At 37.5% G+C, this 18837-nt stretch overlaps 1 protein-coding gene across 1 annotated transcript in view; it reads left to right on the forward strand.

Moving 5' to 3' along the window:
• PRTG (protogenin) overlaps positions 1–18837 on the forward strand; it is a 123427-nt gene that overhangs the window by 93754 nt on the left and 10836 nt on the right. Inside the window, exons 12-15 of the mRNA XM_042941947.1 lie at positions 11753–11848; positions 12501–12687; positions 13620–13747; positions 14976–15146. Of these exons, the coding sequence (XP_042797881.1) occupies positions 11753–11848; positions 12501–12687; positions 13620–13747; positions 14976–15146 (582 nt within the window). The remainder of the gene's footprint in view (positions 1–11752; positions 11849–12500; positions 12688–13619; positions 13748–14975; positions 15147–18837) is intronic.

Consider the following 18837-nt stretch of genomic DNA (forward strand, 5'->3'; position numbering starts at 1 on the left):
TTATATTTATAAATTCTTATAATCAGCAATTACTGCTTTTATTCATTAAAAAATTTTTTAAATTTTTTTAAAAATGCAAGCTCTATGCCCAATGTGGGGCTTGAACTCACAACCCAAAAGGTGCATGCTCCAACTGAGCCAGGCAGGAGCCCCTCCATTTTATTCATTTTTAAGTTATTCAGGACTTAAAGGACCAGCCTCATTAGTACTGTTCACATAAAGCTATCATAAATTTGGGGACCGTGAAGCCGCTGCTCTTTTGAAGTGTTCCTTTTTCTCCTCCCCACCCCAAAGGAAGTATCAACCATTGACATCATTCCATTAATTGATGATGTGGTGGCTTTGCTGTCTCATCTTGCAAAATTGGACCAATGAGGTGCCTTTCTTCTGCAGGGATTCATAAAGGGAAAGGGGTATCATAAGAAAAGAACATAAAAGATCAAAAACCGTGTTTGTGGGAGATTCATTTTTCAGGGTTTGGATGTAAATCAGCAACGTTCATGGCAACATCCAGGTAGGAATCTTCAGCACCAAGTATTTCTTATCCAGACAGCCTCAAGTAATGCATTTGTCAAAAATGAAAAATAGTTGTTACAAGAAGTCTTGAAAGCCTGATAGATGTATAAAAATGAAATCGCATGTTCAGAAAATAACATGAACAAAATATTAGTGAACAAAGTATGATCGAAAAAGCCATTTGCTTCTGGATTTTGCAAAACAATCCCAGTCTTTGGGGAGCGGGGGGAGGTTTTTAAAATAGAGATTATCAATAGGGTATACTTATTTTGGTAGGAAACGGATTCTCAAATGTCATGTACAAAGAACTTTCTTCTAAATTATCCTACACTCAGTAGGAGAGGGGATGTTTTCACTGGGAGTGAGAGGTGTTATTTGTCTTAAGGCCCTTCAGGGGGGCAGAACAAAAGGCACTGAGTCATTTCAGGTTTAGACAAATACTCTACCATCAGCTTCCACAGAAAGGTGTTACCCAGAACATGCAGGGTAGGTTGGAGAGTGGGGGAGCGCCCACTCCATCTGCTGTTGTGTCATTTTACACTCAAATATTCTGTATTATCACAGGGCAGACTTACAACATTTCAGCATAGTGAGCATAATAAAACTCCTTTAAATTTATAATGTGATAGGAAAAATGTTTATCATTAACAATGCCTTACAGAGATTCAGTTTATAAACAAAAGGAGGATGAAATTTTTAATCAAGGCTTAAAGTAAAATTTATGGTTGTTTTTTTTAGCTGAAAACCTCTGTTTTTAAATCAGCGTATAGCACCCTCCTGTCAGGCATTGTTTTAACCATCACGAATTAACTTTTTCCATGAATTAACTTTGATGACAGAAGACAAAGAATTCCCGCTTGAAAGAAGCCTGCTCGTCTCATGTCCCTAGGGTTTCTCCCTCAGTTTCTCGGATGGGAGAAACATGTACAAACCTAACAACGTTTGGATAACTTGAAGGCGAATCACATTGTTCACATGTGATTTGTGTTTTTGTTACTGTGTGTTTAAACATCACATTTTAAAGCAGAGTATTTCACTCTGCTTTCCTTTCCCACCCATCCCCCTTAGCATTTTTCCTGCTCCTCTGCTGCTGGACCAGACTTGGGCTGGCCCCAGATCCTGTGTCAGAGGCCACGACCCAGGTGTCACAGCAGTCATACTGTTGGCCTCTTCTCTGAATAATTATATGGGGGGTATTGTGTTGGAGGGACAGGCTTGGGGGCAGTGCAGTCACCCTGGCTAGCCTGACCAAGGGGCTCTCCAGTCAGACCACAGGGGAACAATGGCCCTGGAAAGGCCTGCACAAAACCTTGTAACACAAAAGATTAAATTAAAAATGTACATCGGGCCAGACACTAGGCTTCATCCTTCAGAATTTCACCTTTGTCACTTATTCTGAGCATTTCCTGATTCAACATTTCCAGACTTCACATGCAGTGACTTTACATCAGCAAATTTTCAGATTGCTGCTTACCTCTGCATATATAGTCTAATTTATTTGATACACTTTTTTAATACTCTAAAGCCATCTTAAATGTGACACGTTGTGGCTAACATAAGCAAAGCTTTCTTTAGTGGTATTTTACGTAAATCATTTAAGGTAGTGCATGGCGATGTTTAAAATAATGCTTTGTATTTTCTTAAGACATTGTATCAAATGTGTTCCACGTCTAACCTGAGCCAAGTGACAGGGACTGTCCCAAAGTAGATGAAGTTGTTTTATCTTCCTTTGGTCTCAGGAAAATTATTTTCCCCACCACCTGATCAGTTTTTCCTAGAAGAATGGGGAATAAAATTCATTAAGTCTTACTCATATTTGAAATTTAGAAATGATGTCAGAGGTGTATTTATTTATGTCAGGTAAACGTTTTTTCATGGTCCTGACCTCAGGTGTTCGCTTCGTTTATCTACCCTGGACTTGTCCACTCTGGCCTGGCTCTTCTGAAGCCTTCTGGAACCTCACCAACACAACAGCTCAAGCAAACAGGCCTGGTTTTCATGATGCCAACACTCTCTCCTGTTGGTCCACAGCTAAATACTTTGTAAATAATGGTTTTCTATTATGCATTTTCCAGGAGACCAGACTTCTGGAAATGTTAGTGTTTCAAAACACTAAAGTTTGAATTGATGTCTGTCAGTTTTACTGTCTGAGTTTATCTTCCATCAGAGAACACTTGGCCTCCATAGTGTTTGGAAGAAGGTATGGTGTGGAAACTTCCTAAGTGAGTCTGTTGATTTTTACCTTTTGTACTTAGAGAAGTTTAAGGACAGAACAATGATCAAAATCTGATAAGACTGGAATTCTTAAATGTTTTCTTCTTAAAGTTAATTTATTCTTTAATATTTACAACTCTTGATTATTATGTTTTTGTTCTGTGTATTTGGCTACTTTGAATATATATTAATATCACCCACCCCATCCGGGCCTACTTCAAAGATCACCTAAAACCCAGAAGTGAGTCACAAAAAAGGTTTAAGTCATGAAGCCACTCAGTAAGAAGTGATGCCATTTGTCAGAATGTGTTCTCTTAATTTACACATGTTCCGACATGTTTTGCTATCTGGCTTCTCAAACATTAGTGATTATAGGGCCCCTGGCTTTTCAGAAAATAGGCCCAGAAGCAGAATTGGAGCTGAAGGTCAACAAAAATAAGTTAAAAACAAACCAACCAACCACTCTTTGCTATGGAAGCTATAGTAATTGATGCTAACAAGGATGATTTTGAAGAATCAAAACAAGTTTTGGTTATTTCTAACATACTAAAGGATCTGGGAAGTTTGAAATACATTTTTGGATATTCTGTATAGAAGAGGGGTTAATTTTGAAATGAAAGCTAATTTACTTACATAGAAGGTATCCTTGTCTATAAAAAAAATTCTTAATATATAGGGCTGTTATAAGATCATTTAAGATAATACATATAAAGTACTGTTTTATTGTTACCAAAGAAATTCATATTTATTATTGAGCAGGTAGAAATATAAGAACCAGAATAACCAAAAATTCTGCTACCACATAGAGCTAGATACCACTGTAAACATTTTTATTTTCAGAAGATACTTCAGTATCTGATGCTACTGCATATCAGAAGATAATGCATTTTTATTTACATTCTGCTTTTTATTGCTGTGCCTCCAGTGTCCCACCGCTTCCTTTCTGCTACCCCCTCAACCCCACCCCTTCCTGATGAATTTACTCTGTTAAACGACATAAATACCAGATATCGCTTTTACCCTCGGTGACTTCTCCATAGCACTGGACATTGCCAACCAATCTTCTTCTCGTAACTCCTGTGATATTATACCTTCCGGGTTTTCCTCATGGCTTCTTAACACCACTTCCTATCTCACACCTAGGCTTCTAGTCCCTGCTGTCTCTTCTCTCCTTGGTACCCCGTCCTCTGTGTACATGACTGCTGAATGTCGTTCTCCATCCTTACTACTTGCTCCAGCCTACACCACTGGTCACCTCCACTTGGTTCCTCCGGTATCTCTGGTTCAGCATGTCATTGGCTCCTCCAAGCATATCTTCTTCTATTTCTGTTGGTCAACACAGGTTGGAAACTTGGGAGCTTTCAGACTCCTTCTCATTAATCCCTTCTTTCAACAATTCCATTTAGCCAAGCCATCTTGTGTGTATGTATAACAAAATCCACAATGGCTAGCCTGGCTCTCAAAGCTCTCTGAGATCTACCCTTAGCCTAACTATTCTACATGACTTTCACTCATGCACCCTTCATTGAACTCTTCCCCATTACTCATCCCTGATCCACAAGTTCCTGTCCGTGAGCCTTTGCTTATATTCTATCCTTGGCCTTTCTCTCCTCCTCCCTGTGCTTACTATGAAAATTAAATTGTCCTCACATGCACTTCTTCAGTGAAGCCTCCCTCTCCTAAAAAAAAAAAAAAAAAGAACTACCAGTAACCTCTCCTTCTTTTGAATTCCCTTAGAGCTTTAACAGATCTCTTTGTAGCAGTTTCTCCTGTCTTGCATAATTATTTGTACCTTTGTCTTAGCTCCCCTAACACACTGTTATGGAAACAAATTTGAAACAAACTGATTATTTTAATTTGCTAATCTTAAAGATGAGGAAACTGAGGGGCGGCTGGGTGGCTTAGTCGGTTGAGTGTCCAGCTTCGGCTCAGGTCATGATCTTGCAGTTCCTGAGTTCAAGCCCCGCATCGGGCTCTATGCTAACAGTTCAGAGCCTGGAGCCTGCTTCAGATTCTGTGTCTCCCTCTCTCTCTGTCCCTCCCTCACTTGCACTCTGTCTCTCTCTCTCTCTCTCAAAAGTAAATAAACATTAAAAAAAAAAAAAAAAGGTAAGGATACCAAGTTCCAGGAGACTGCCTTTGAAGCCACACAGCTACAAAATCGAAGATTAAAATCCAAATCCCCTAATTCTCAAACCAGCCCTCTCCTCTACATTTATTTATTTATTACTGAAAAGTATCTACTAAAGTGCCAGGCATTCTAAAAAGCTTTTTACAAATATAAACCCATTCAATTTCCATTTTACAGATGAGGAAACTCAATTCAAACCCAAGTAGTCTGGTTCCAGAGTCTGTACCTTTAATCACTATGTCAGCCTGCCCTTCTCCCTGAGAGGGAGCAGGGATTTGGAGTTATGTGTTGCTGATAATAATTATTTTATTACTATTAATGTTTTCATCAGTATAACATTATTGTTATATGTTGGCACTCTTGTAAAAACTTTGTGAATAAATTTATTTCCTCTTCCTAACAGCCTCGAGAGGTAGATTGTGTTATTGTCATCATAGCTATCTTACAGGTGATTTTAACCAAGGTACAGAAAGAAATTAACTTCCCCCAGGTTGCACAGTAGTGACCAAGTTAGAATTGGAATCCAGGCAGCCTGGGCCTGACAGCGCAGACCGTCAGGATTGTGCTAGACTGTATCTTAGCTTCCAAGTAGCGCTGAGTCATTAGGAAAGTTGTCTTCTGTTTGTCTCAGCATCCTTCTCTATAGAGGTCAGGTAACAAAAGCAATAACCTAGCTCACAGGGTTTTATAAACCCCATGTGAAATATTCATATATATGACAAATACTAATCCAAGGCACCCTTTTTTCTTTTCATTGCCTTTCATTTCATGCAGGCCTTCCTTTGGTGAAACTTAAGCAACAGCCGTATATCATGCATACCTGTTTTTAATTGCTCATTCATAGTTTTAGCTGGTAGCTGAATGGCTCCCACCTTCACTAGCTGGTTGAGTGGGGGCCATCACTCTTCATACCGGCACATAAATGCCATCTAGTGTTAGAGAAGAGAAATGCAAGTTATTCAGGTAAAGCACTGGAAGACCTGAGTTTTTTGTTGTTTTGTGGTCTTTGGGAACATGTATGCAATGAAAATTGGGTATATTATAGCACAGTTTTTGAAGGTTACTTAAAATGTCTAAAGATACCATTAATGTGCAATTATTGTTAAATAATATGCTTTTAGAATGGATTTTAGGTCCTTGATCAGTACATCTTTAAAAAATTTTGGCATTATGGCAAATCTCATTTTATTGAACTTTTTTTCTTGCTCTGAGTTGTAGTCATTGAGGGTAATAAATACCTAATTGTTAAAACTGGTTATAATTAACTGAATTTGTTGTCTCCATCTGCTTGCTGTTCGTAATGCTAGTCCTCAAACTTCCATATTTCCATTTCATAAAACAATCTGTTCTTCCATTAGAGAAGAAATCTATTATGTTGTTTCCCAAAGAATTTATATCATCAGGTAGTTTCTTTGTTAGCAGATGAGAGAGTATTAAATTAACATGAAAGATGTGGGTGAAGGTGGTTTTGAAACTGAGAGTGTTATATACCATGTGACATGGTTGCCAAAACAGCAAGAATTCTTAGTGACCATAAACACAGAACATAACTCTTTCAATCATAAATACATGTCAGACACATACTTGGAGCCTTTTCCTGCTCCCCAAACCAGGGAATATTAATGAGGACAGAAAATAGTTGGAGCTCAGCATTAATATTTGCTAACAGCTAATTTATTGACATTCTGGATTCTCGACCATGCCTGTATATTTATTTACCTTCACAAAGATGATTCCCAAGTTTAAGTGCACCACATTCTTGGTAGAATCTTTTCTGCTCTCCTGGGCAACTTTCCTCATTATTATAACAACAATAATATTGGACGTTTAGTAATTATAGGAACTGTACAGAGTTTTTAATAGGCATAATTTCATTTGGGACTCTTAAAATCCCTGTAAGGGATTATATCTCTATTTTCCAAATGAAAATGACAAGGCTTAGCAAACTAAAAAATATGCTCAAGACTGTATGTTTAGTAAATAATACATACAGAATATTCATTTGCCAGTCTATACTCTGGTAGACTGAAATTAAAAGCAATTAAAATGGCTTCCTAATCCTTGAGTCTTCATATAGTGCCTGACTTTGAGTAGGTACTTGATAAATGTTTGTTTGATACCTGTGACCAGACTTCTGGTTCTGATGCCTCCTGATGTGAAACACACCAGGGTGGAAGGGTTGGTAGTGAGAATGAATCAGAAAGGAAAGAAGGTGAGGCAAGTCCTAGAGCCAGAGGAGAAAAGAGAAGGGGTGTAGCCATAACAATCTTTTAGGAAGGAGATCTTCATTTTTCTGCCAAAGGTTGACTTTGTAATAAAAGGTACAAGTTATTCTGGCTGGGACCATGGTCATGTTAACTTAAGCTGACACTCACTAGAGATTAGTGTTAATTTGAGCTTTCTTTCTTGATCTTTCATCTCTATATATTGCTAAATCTTTGAGCAAGGTTAACCATAAATCCAAGTACTACCTATCTGAGCCATCACTCCTGAGACCATTAAGAATTAACTCTCATGAGTGGTTTTTATGCCCCTTGTGTTGAGTTTTGAAGCAAATGGAACCAACTCTCTCCCTTTCTCCTTTTTCCCTCACTGGGTTTTGGGAAGGCCTGTACTATTCTTTGTGGCTGCTCTTCCTGACTCTGCTGTTTTCCCCCTAAACCACATATAGCCTAAGTCTGCTGAGTCTCATGTAACCAAGCACCACATATGTGGCAATGATTGACTCAAGAAGGGCCGTTAGCAGGCCTTGGAAACTGGTTCTCTGTGTCATTTCAGTGTTGATCCTGGGTCTCTGCTCTGTCCTTTATGCAATGGAGGGTTTTTTCAGAACTGTAGAGTTTGAGTACTTGTGCTACTTATGCTAAGGTATATTACTTATGCATTTAACTATATTTAATAAGTTGGTCCTAACAGATGTTTTGTGGTTTTTTTTTACTTTAATTTTGTTTTCATTGTGTAGGTGTCCTGTTTTCTTTCTTAGCTGATAACTCTATGGCCTGATAATGTTCATCTTGACATTATTATTTGAGGGCTCTGGTTCCCTGGGTCCATGACATCAAATTTCTAATAAATGATGCATAAAAATGGGCCATGTTGTTCCAGGGTCTCTGGATTAACAAACCAAAATTATTTAGTGACTAGATTTTGAGGTTGGAATACTATTTCTTAAAGCCTTACAGGAAGGAGCACATGGCAAATGCACATGGCCCACTGCTCAGTATGGTCCCCAACCTGTCACTTTTATTTTTTTAAATGAGATTCTTTGAAAAGCATAAAGAGTTGATCAGATGTGAACAAACATTAAATGGATTTTCTCTCTTAGATTTTTTTTTTCCACATCGTATGTCTTCTGTTCTAATTTTTTCCGCTAAAACCGTTTGCAAAATTATCCTGGATCTTGTACTTTTGTGTGTGTGGATACAAAGGAATCTCATGCACCTGATGTAGTTGGTTTGCTAGTCTAATAACTTGCCTTTTCCTGATCTCATGGAAACGAGCAGGGGAAGGAACCCAGCACTGAGATGGTTGCTCTGGTGACTTGGTGATTTCCAGATGGGCACCAGAAGACTGCTCCTCCTCATGCTGGCTGGTTATAGAGTCTATGCCGAGTGGGTCGTACAGGTGCTGGGTGTGTTCAGGGAGCAACTCTTTTCTTTCATTTTCTCAGGATACATAGGCCTCTTCTGTCTGATCAACAAGAAAAGGTGAATTTGGGGTTTAGAATTTAATGTAGGCAGCTTGTTTTTTTAAAGAGGAAAAAGGGAAAATGAAATCAATTTTAGGACTAAAAATAACCGTTGAAGAGAAATATTCATGAAGTGTTGATTGATTGTTTGCACAATGGAAAAAAAGATTAATCTCTCCACCCAGACTCATAACCCTCATCAAAATCAGCTTTTTGTTGGGCCCCTGGATAGCTCACTTGGTTAAGCGACTGACTCTTGATTTTGGCTCAGGTAATCTTACGGTTCGTGAGTTTGAGCCCCACATCGGGCTCTGAGCTGACAGTGCAGAGCCTGCTTGGGATTCTCTGTCTCTCTCATTCTCTCTCAAAAATAAATAAATATTTGAAAAAAATTAGCTTTCTGTGAGAGCTGGCCATATCCATGTCTGGCTTCTTGAGAATGTGAGCTACTTTAGTCAAACTCTGTCTCATCCATCCTTCCTTTTCAGTATTTCCTAATTCCTGGCATCATGTCCCACTCCCAGGAGACTTTCCTAAAGATACTCTTCTGATTGAGTAGAGACAATAAATATGTTTGAAGAACTAGACTGCAGAGAGCCAAATGAATTCCATTTGTACCCCTTCAGAGGGAGTATTTGTAAGATGACACTCAGGATTCAGTTGACTAAGGAGTTTAGCAGTATGTTAGGAGGAAGGAAAGAAGAACACAGATTAAAATTAAGTAGCCATTGGGGCGCCTGGGTGGCTCAGTCGGTTAAGCGGCCAACTTCAGCTCAGGTCACGATCTCGCGGTCCGTGAGTTCGAGCCCCGCGTTGGGCTCTGGGCTGATGGCTCAGAGCCTGGAGCCTGCTTCCAATTCTGTGTCTCCCTCTCTCTCTGCCCCTCCCCCGTTCATGCTCTGTCTCTCTCTGTCTCAAAAATAAATAAAACGTTAAAAAATTAAATTAAATTAAATTAAGTAGCCATTAATCTGAACAGAAATCTTTGAATCTTAGAATTTTAGTGCTAAATGTTGGAAATCATTGAGTAATGAAATCCAAATATATTTCTGTGTTTTCTGCAATTATTTTATAAAATGTTTTAAAATATTTCTATTTTAAAATTCATTCTAAGGAGACAGACTTACCTGTTATGACAAAAGTCCATGTATTTGTGTAAATTTAAAGGACCCTATATGTTCGTGGTCATAGAAATATGTTAGTTTAGCTTTGTGTAACCCTGGACATCTAGTCAATACCTTGGTACCACGGTTTATAGAATGGGAATAACATATATATTATAGAATTTTGTTGTACTCAAATGAGATAATGTCTCAAAAAGCATTTTTTTAGTATAATCAAATATTAGTCTTCCTACTTTTTAATAAATATAGAAATGTTCTAAGTTGTATAAATTGTTCTCCTTTTAATGCATTTTAATATTAAATATTAGGATATATCAGTTTTTAAATGTACAAACTCTTAAATTATTTTGAAAATTTTAATAAACTTTACATTTTATTTTTGGATTTTTAAATGTTTAAATTCACTCTACAATTATTTTTATCCGTTTAGTCTAAGTTTTTCCACATCAGAGATATGTATATAAAGGATGATTTTTCCCTTATGAAATGTAGAATGTATTTCTGCGTTTATTATAATTTAGACAAGTATTATATAGGAATACATTAAAATTAGGAATATAACTACTATATGATCCAGCAGTCCTACTTCTGGATATATATCAAAAGGAAATGAAATCAGTATCTTGGAAGAGGTAGCTGCACCCCTATGTTCACTGCAGCATTTTTCACAGTAGCCAAAATATAAAAACAACCTATATGTCTTCTGACAGGTGAATGCATAAAGAAAACATGGCATATGTACACAATGGAATATTATTCAGCCTTAAAAAAAAAAGAAGAAAATTCTGCCATTTGCACAACATGAACGAACCTAGAGGATATTATGCATAGTGAAATACACCAGACACAGAAAGACAATTACTGTATGATTTCACTAATGTGCAGAATCCAAAACAGTTGAGCCCATAGAAGCAGGGAGTAGAATGGTGATTACCAGGGGCTCAGGGGTGGGGGACATGGGTAGATGTTGCTCAAGGGTGCAAAGTTTCACTTATGTAAGGTGAATAAGTTCTAGAGATCTTAAGTACTATCATGGCATGGGGACTATAATAGCTTTCAATACTGTATTATATACTTGAGATTTACTAAAAGTGTAGATCTTGTTTTCAATATACATACACACACAAAATGGTAACTATGTGAGATGATAGCTATGTTTATGAGTTCAATTGTAGTAGTCACTTCACAATGTATACATATGTCAAGCATCACCTTGTATACCTTAAATATATACAACTTCTATTTATTAACTGTACCTCAACAAAGCTGGGGGAGAAAAATACAGTATTTCTCAATAGTGTTTATTTTTGTCCCAAGTAAGTATTCTATAATTAAATGTTATAATAAACAGTCATACTGAAATATATTTGTATCATTAAACTTCTTGAATATGTTCTAAAATGTATCACTTAAAATGTATAACCATTTATATCCTCAAAAACCTGAATTTTTTTTTTTGTTTTTGTGTGCATGGGATGGAATTTGGTTTTCATATTGTGACTGTGAATGAACACCAGTAGAGGGAGCTCCAGCTCTTCTTTCTTGGTGAATTTAGGGGTCAGCTTGAAAATCAGATTCTGGAAAGGGCACACATTGAGATAAATAACGCATGGTTATGAAAATTTTTAAAGGTATCAAGGGATGACGATTATATTTCTTCTTACCTTTGAGAGGAAATAGTCTCACTTTGATTTCCATGTTTTCAAGTTAGCCACCCTCAAATAACTAAACAAAAAACTTCTATGTCACATAACCTCTTATAAGTGATCCATCAGGTTGCCTTTTAGAATCAAGAATCTGTCTCTGGTCAGTTGAGGAGGAGGAGGAGGAGGAAGAGTAATAGTGGTAATGTTACTATCTGAAATGAGGTTAAGTAAAATTTTAAATAACTAATAGTCACACTAGCAAGGTCATACTAAGGTGAATTGCTGAGTCACTATATTGGATAGGGAAAGGAAAAAAACATCTCAAACTGTGAGGCATTCAGAAGATTTTTGAACCAAAATCTAGAAAGGTTCTAGAACCTTTGGTGATATCTAGAAGGCTGGACCAAATTATTACCTGTCAGTTTCTTTATAGACCCCAGAAGAAAATACCACGTGAGGCTACTGGCTTACAACAACATAGAAGATGGCTATCAGGCAGACCAGACAGTCAGCACTCCAGGATGCGTGTGTAAGTAAGAGTTATGGTAGCACATTTTAACTCTGTATGGTCCACAGTCTTTTTTCTCCTCTTCCTTCTGTAGATTTAAGTCTCACTACTAGTTGGAATCGTTGGTGGTCTTATATCTTCCATGGTGCCTAACATAGTTATCTTCAGCAAGTACCTGCTCAAAATAAATATTTAAGTGAGATGTATTTAATTATAAGAACCTATTTTACTTTTGCAAGCAAAAGACCATTAGAAATTTAACTGGGAAAAATAACCCTGAATACCTTCTGCTTTAACCTTGAGGCTAATACTTTCTTCCAATTTCTGTTCAGTTTTACTTGTGCTAAGACCTGTTAGGGCTTATTGCTACTAAAGAGGGTTTGGGTTTAATTTTAAGTCCATTGCTGGCCTTCTGGATGTTTCAGGCTGGTAGTTTGACTTCTCAGTGCTTCTGTTTTACAATCTAAGTATTGATAATATTTGATTCCTTCTCTAACTCATGGAAGAGTTGCTGAGAATTAAATGATACATCTCTAGGTGTATCTATGAACCACTTTAGTGGAAGAAAGACTTACAGCCAACTTATATTGTGGGGAGTTAGGATTTTATCATTTTGCCACTTTCTATAGTAATTTTATGCCATGCAGTAAAGTAACATTGTCTTTTTCAATAGCTGTTCGTGATCGCATGGTTCCTCCTCCACCACCACCCCACCATCTCTATGCGAAGGCTAACACCTCATCTTCCATCTTCCTGCACTGGAGGAGGCCTGCGTTCACCACTGCACAAATAATTAACTACACCATCCGCTGTAACCCTGTCGGCCTGCAGAACGCTTCTTTGGTTCTATACCTTCAAACGTATGTAGCTTCTATTAATAGTGTTTTTCTTTGCTCTTCTCCCCACTCATACTTGTTTCTTACCATCTTCAGCCAGCTTAAGCTTTACCTGAAAGCAATTGTCTCAGGACTTCCCTTACTTATAAAACGGCTGGGAGTTTTGCATCTTTACCATATCGAGTTCTGAAAACTGTATCTTTTGACATTTAGTTTCTGTAAATGATTTTTTGTTGTTGTTTCCCCAGCCTCATGCAGTAAGATTAGATGAGAAGCTAGTATTACTTTCAAGTGGCTAAAGTTAGCATAGTTAAAGGAAGAAACAAAAGACCATTTTTATGCTAGCATCAAAAAATAAAACGAGTATTCTGTTTTCTTGGTTATAGTTAGAAAGATGCCCATCATTATGATTTAAAAGAATGATTTGATGGGGCGCCTGACTGGCTCAGTTGGTTAAGTGTATGACTCGGTTTCAGCTTAGGTCATGATCTCAAGGTTTGTGGGATGGAGCCCCACCTCAGGGGCTGCCTGCACAGAGCTTGTTTGGGATTCTCTCTCTGTCCCTCCCCCCCCCCCCCAGCTACCTGCCCCTCCCTACCCCCCCCACTCATGCTTGCTCTCTCTCTCTCTCTCTCAAAATAAATAAACTTTAAAAAAAGAATGATTTGACTTGTAGTATTTCAGAGGAAATCATTTTGTATTGGGACATTTCTATACGGCTAATTTCCTAGTTTCCTTTCACAGAGGCAATTTGTAGGCTAATTTATATAGGATAGTACCAAATGTAGTATTTTAATAGTCAAATGAGATTGCTCTTTTAGGCTAAAAAATTGTTTTAAAGAAAATGAGGTGATAAATAAGAACAGTATGCTTTACCTATATTGACTGGAAATACTGATAATCTTTTAGAAACAATGCACTACCAGCATTAACGACTTCATTGCTCGTTATTATAGATCAGAAACTCACATGTTAGTTCAGGGTCTAGAACCCAACACCAAATATGAATTTGCTGTACGATTGCATGTGGATCAGCTTTCCAGTCCCTGGAGCCCTGTTGTCTACCATTCTACGCTTCCAGAAGGTAAAAACAGTTATCTAAATGTGTAAAAATATATATGTGTTGCTTTAAAAAAGATACTACCCTCGTTGCCACCTTGGTTGACCAGTATGCATTTGTTTTGTTTCTTAACTTTTGAAATTTATTTTTTTAGTATATATTTTTTAAAAAGTTCCTCTTACCGCATGTATTGCACAAGTAGATGGGCTTAATTCTAGCCCCTCTCTTTAGGGAACATTAAATTTTCTAAAATCAGGTGTGCTATTCAAGACTGCACCCAAATAATTAAAAATGGAAGGAAATAGTGTATTTAATGATGTTAGGAGCCCACATTAGAGCAAATGTGAGTGGTAGGTTATGTGCACAGTGCGGTGAATGTGATCCCTGACTGAGCACCATTTCTGTAGCTTACCTGTGCCTCTTGCTGAGGTATTTCATGTCTGTGGGACTGAATTTCCTTTTCTCTAGGATGAAGGTAAAGGAATGGATGATCTATATAAGGACCATTGCGGCTCTGTTCTAATTATGCTGAGAGAAACAAAGGAAGGACATTTACTCCAGTGAACATAGGGCCTCTTTACTGTGGTTTTGGCTGTATTCCCATATGTGATGTGGTACCAAAACCCAGCTCTTCATACTTTTAGTTCATATTAAACTGGGGTCAACTAAAACCCAAGATTTTACTGCTTTCCCAGATACAAATCATTAGTCTAAAGTCTGCCCTGTAAACTCACTGATTCACAACTTTTTGGAGAATAACTAAATATTTTAGTCTCAGAAGTATTTCCTTCAGTGGCTTCCTGGGTCAGCCAAATATATATTCTGTACATTTTAGTAATAAATGTAGTTTAAATTCAATACCTAAACGGGGTATGAGACTCAATATTTAATGGGCAGTTGCTACTGGTGGAATCGTAAACTTTTCTAGTTATCAGTTTGGCAAAACAATATCAAAAGTCCTAAACATGCTTACACCCTCTGATTCAGTAATTCCCCATCTAGGAATCTACCATATCCTTTTTCATGATGTTTTAAACATTATAAAAATGAAATTACCTCTCAGAAAAAGAAGAAAAAAAATAGTATTTTACCCTTATCACTAGTGATCTGTAATAGCTGTGATGCTGAGATTTTTTTATAGTGGTTTCTAGTTTTTCTAACTCTTCCATGACTATCCATCTATTAACTGGGTATTTGAGTGTTTATCACCATTTAATCCTGGTAATACAGTATTTTTTACATGTGTGCACAGCCCCAGCAGGCCCACCGGTTGGAGTAAAAGTGACCTTGATAGAGGATGACACTGCTCTGGTTTCTTGGAAACCCCCTGATGGCCCAGAGACCGTGGTCACACGGTATACCATCTTGTATGCGTCCAGGAAGGCCTGGATTGCAGGAGAATGGCAGGTCCTACACCGAGAAGGTAAATATCATAAATTATCAAAGAAGATGGAAAGTAAGGTTACTGATGATAAGGAAACAAATGGAAAGAAGGATATAGTTTATTTTAAATTTATATTTATCAAATAACAAATTATTAAGGATTTGGGCTTTTTAAAAACAATTTTTTTAATGTTTATTTTTGAAAGAGAGACAGAGCATGAGTGGGGGAGGGGCAGAGAGAGAGGGAGACAGAATCCAAAGCAGGCTTCAGGCTCTGAGCTGTCAGCACAGAGCCCGACGCAGGGCCTGAACTCACGAACTGTGAGATCATGACCTGAGTCTAAGTCAGATGCTCAACTGACTGAGCCACCCAGGCTCCCCAGGGCTTTTTTTTTTTTTTTTAATGTTTATTTACTTATTTCTTTATTTTAAGAAAGAAAGCATGAGTGGGAAAGGGGCAGAGAGAGGGAGAGAGAGAATCCCAAGCAGGCTCTGCGCTCTATTTCACCAAACGTGAGATCATAACCTGAGCTGAGATCAAGAGTGGGAAGCTCAACTGACTGAGCTCCCCAGAGCCTCAGGGGTTTTATTCAGAGAGCATTGGGAAGCCATCAGCATATCTTAAGCATGAGTATGTGATTCACATTCCAGAAAGATCACTTTTGAATATTGTGAATAGAAGGGGTTTGGTCCAGGAGAAATGGGTAAGAGTAATGCAGAGACTAGGAGGTCTCTATAGTGGTCCAGGAAAGAGACAATAAGCCTGGATGAGATCACTGAGGATTGAGATGGAAAGGAGAGGACAGTCAAAAGATACAGGGGAGGTGAACTTGACAGGACTGGGTAGTTTATGTAGAGAAGGAGAGGGGTAAGGAAGGGAGAATCGTTACAGATGATTACTAGATTTCTGGTGGTGGTGTGTCTTACCCTGGAGTAGCAAACGCTGGAAGAAGACCTGGTTGAAGGTAGCAGACCTGTATACAGCTACTAAAACGGCCCACATACAAATAAATTGGCCCATAAAAATAACTAGGGTCCACTTAAGGACAGGGAAAAGCTGAATGGGACATAGGAACACTGAATTTAGTTTTTGTAACACTGATTTTTATTTTTAGCTGAGAAAAACTAAATTCTAAAACATTTTAACATTCTTACTGCATGCTTTTATCATTCTATCCTTTTTAAATTTTTGAATCTTCCATTTGGACAAGTCTCACATACCAGTTTTCAGATGGGCCATCACATAAATGGTAAAGCTTTATTATTTTGGCGCTTCCTTAATTCAGACATGCATACTGGGAAAAGAACAGCTTGCCAAGCAATTAAAAACTTAAGAAGGATTTTAAGAAGGAAATTTGTTGGCCATCTACATATTCTAAACACTTTACAGTGTTTATATTTCTTCATACATTTTACCTTTTGAAGGGAGTATTTACCTAATTAAAATAGGTGTGGATATAATATAAAACTCGTGTGGATATAATATAAAACTCTCTATGCAAATGTAAAACAAACAAGTGGTGACTTTAGTTGGAATTTTAAGAGTCATATATTCATATTTTTCATTCTGTAGAAGCTCCACTAAGTAATGATTTCCTGGTCACTGAAGAAACTTGAATGTAATAAGTACTTGACAGCAGTGCAGTTTTATGTGTGTATCAATTGATCTATTGCTTCCTAATAAACCACTTTAAAAATTAGCCATCTTATTTTCTCACAGTTCTGTGAGTCAGCAATTTGGACTGGGATCAGCTGGGCAGTCTTTCTCTTGGTCTCTTCTGAGGTCACTCATGAGACTAAAATCATCTCATGATTTCAACAGAGTATGGGTAGCTTAAAAACAGCAGGAGAGAGTTCCAGCATCAGGAGGAGAGGGAGGAAGCTGCACGTACAAAGCTTTGCAAGCCTCTGCTTGTTTCATATTTGCTAATGTCCCACTGGGCAAGGCAAATCAGATAGGCAAGCCCAGAGTTAGTGTGGGAGAGCACTGCCCTTGGGTGTGGATAGACAGAGGCACCATTTATTTAGGGCTATTAGTCTTACAGGCTACCACAGTATTCTTTAAATGTATACTTTAGTTTTAGTTAATTCCAAAATGATTTATTGACACATTTGACAAACTTGATTTAATGAGGTGTTATTTATAAGTAATTAATCTTATAAGTAAGTAATTTATCACAGAAGCACATATTCCCTTTAGCTCTTCATTTGTACCTGGCTAAAAAGAAACAGTATTTTGTTTTGGTTCCTTTCATTGCATTCATTTGTCAGTTTCAAACAAGGTTCAGAAAACAGTATTTTGCCTCACTGATGACCCAGTAGTGAAATGGATTGTAATTGCAGGTTTTTACATCTATATAAGCCTTTCTAACTATATAATCATGCATGGGAGAAAAAATCTATTTTTGCCATTATCCTACTTTTGTGATTTTAAGACACATTCTTAGCAAAAAGCGTTTGTCTTTTGTTAAGTATAGAGAACGCCTTGTTATAGCTAATGTTAGTATTTCATAGAGGACAAAATGAATAATATAGGTAAAAAAAAAACCATTGAATTTATTTTTTTGAGAGCAAAAAACATAAATGGTTTGAGTCATCCACTTTTATTTAAAAAAATTTTTTTAATGTTTATTTTTGAGGGAGAGAGAGAGAGAAACAGAACGTGAGTGGGGGAGGAGAAGAGAGAAAGGGAGACCCAGAATCAGAAACAGGCTCCAGGCTCTGAGCTGTCAGCACAGAGCTGGATGCGAGGTTCGAACTCACGAGCCAAGCTGTGACATCATGACCTGGGCCGAAGTCAGACGCTCAACGCGCTGAGGTTGGCACCCAGGCACCCCGGAGGCACCCCTTTTAAACCAAAAGCAAAACCACAACATGACATTTAAAGAAAGAAATAGAATGTAAAATGGTCTTTCATGTCTAATTATGGCAACTTTCAGAAAAGGTAAAAGGATAGAAAGATGAGGGAAAAGGAAGAGGAAAAATATCAGTATTTCTTTCCTATATATCTATTAATCTTCTATACATATTTTATTATACATTTTATGTGTATATTTAACTCACATATTTATTACCAAGTGGAATAAGATTTTCTCATTAGTGAAAACGTTAAAAAAAGTTTTTTTATGTTTATTTTTGAGAGAGAGAGAGAGAGAGAGTGTGAGCAGGGGAGGGGCAGAGAAAGATGGAGACACAGATTCCAAAGCAGGCTGCAGGCTCTGAGCTGTCAGCCCAGAGCCTGACGCAGAGCTTAAACCCACAAACTGTAAGATCATGACTTCAGCTGAAGTTGGACACTCAACCGAGTGAGTGACCCAGTCCTCTCCATTAGTGAAAACATTTAAAAAAATGTTCATGATGACCAGATGATATTTGTGGCTAAAATTGTACATGGTGAAATGATGGGGCAGAAATGTGATATGAAATTATACTTGTGTATAATTTAAAGTGATTCAGAAATTATAGTCTTTACCTTCCTGATCTGCAGTAAATCATCACAAACTAGTCAATTATTTTAAAATCTAAAAGGCACTGAGAAATTATGCCCTATACTATAGCAATTCCTGAACTCTATTTCTCATAACGTGAGTGTCCCAAGATTATCCAAGATGTCCCTTGTTCAAAAAAAAAAAAAGTTCTATGAATAAATAAATATGGTCTAAATAAAGATATCATTTCCGCCTATTAGGGATTCACACTGGAAATTAAAGTCCTTCAGTAAAGGAATCCAT

Source organism: Panthera leo, chromosome B3, assembly GCF_018350215.1.
Source record: "Panthera leo isolate Ple1 chromosome B3, P.leo_Ple1_pat1.1, whole genome shotgun sequence".
Taxonomy (NCBI): domain Eukaryota; kingdom Metazoa; phylum Chordata; class Mammalia; order Carnivora; family Felidae; genus Panthera; species Panthera leo.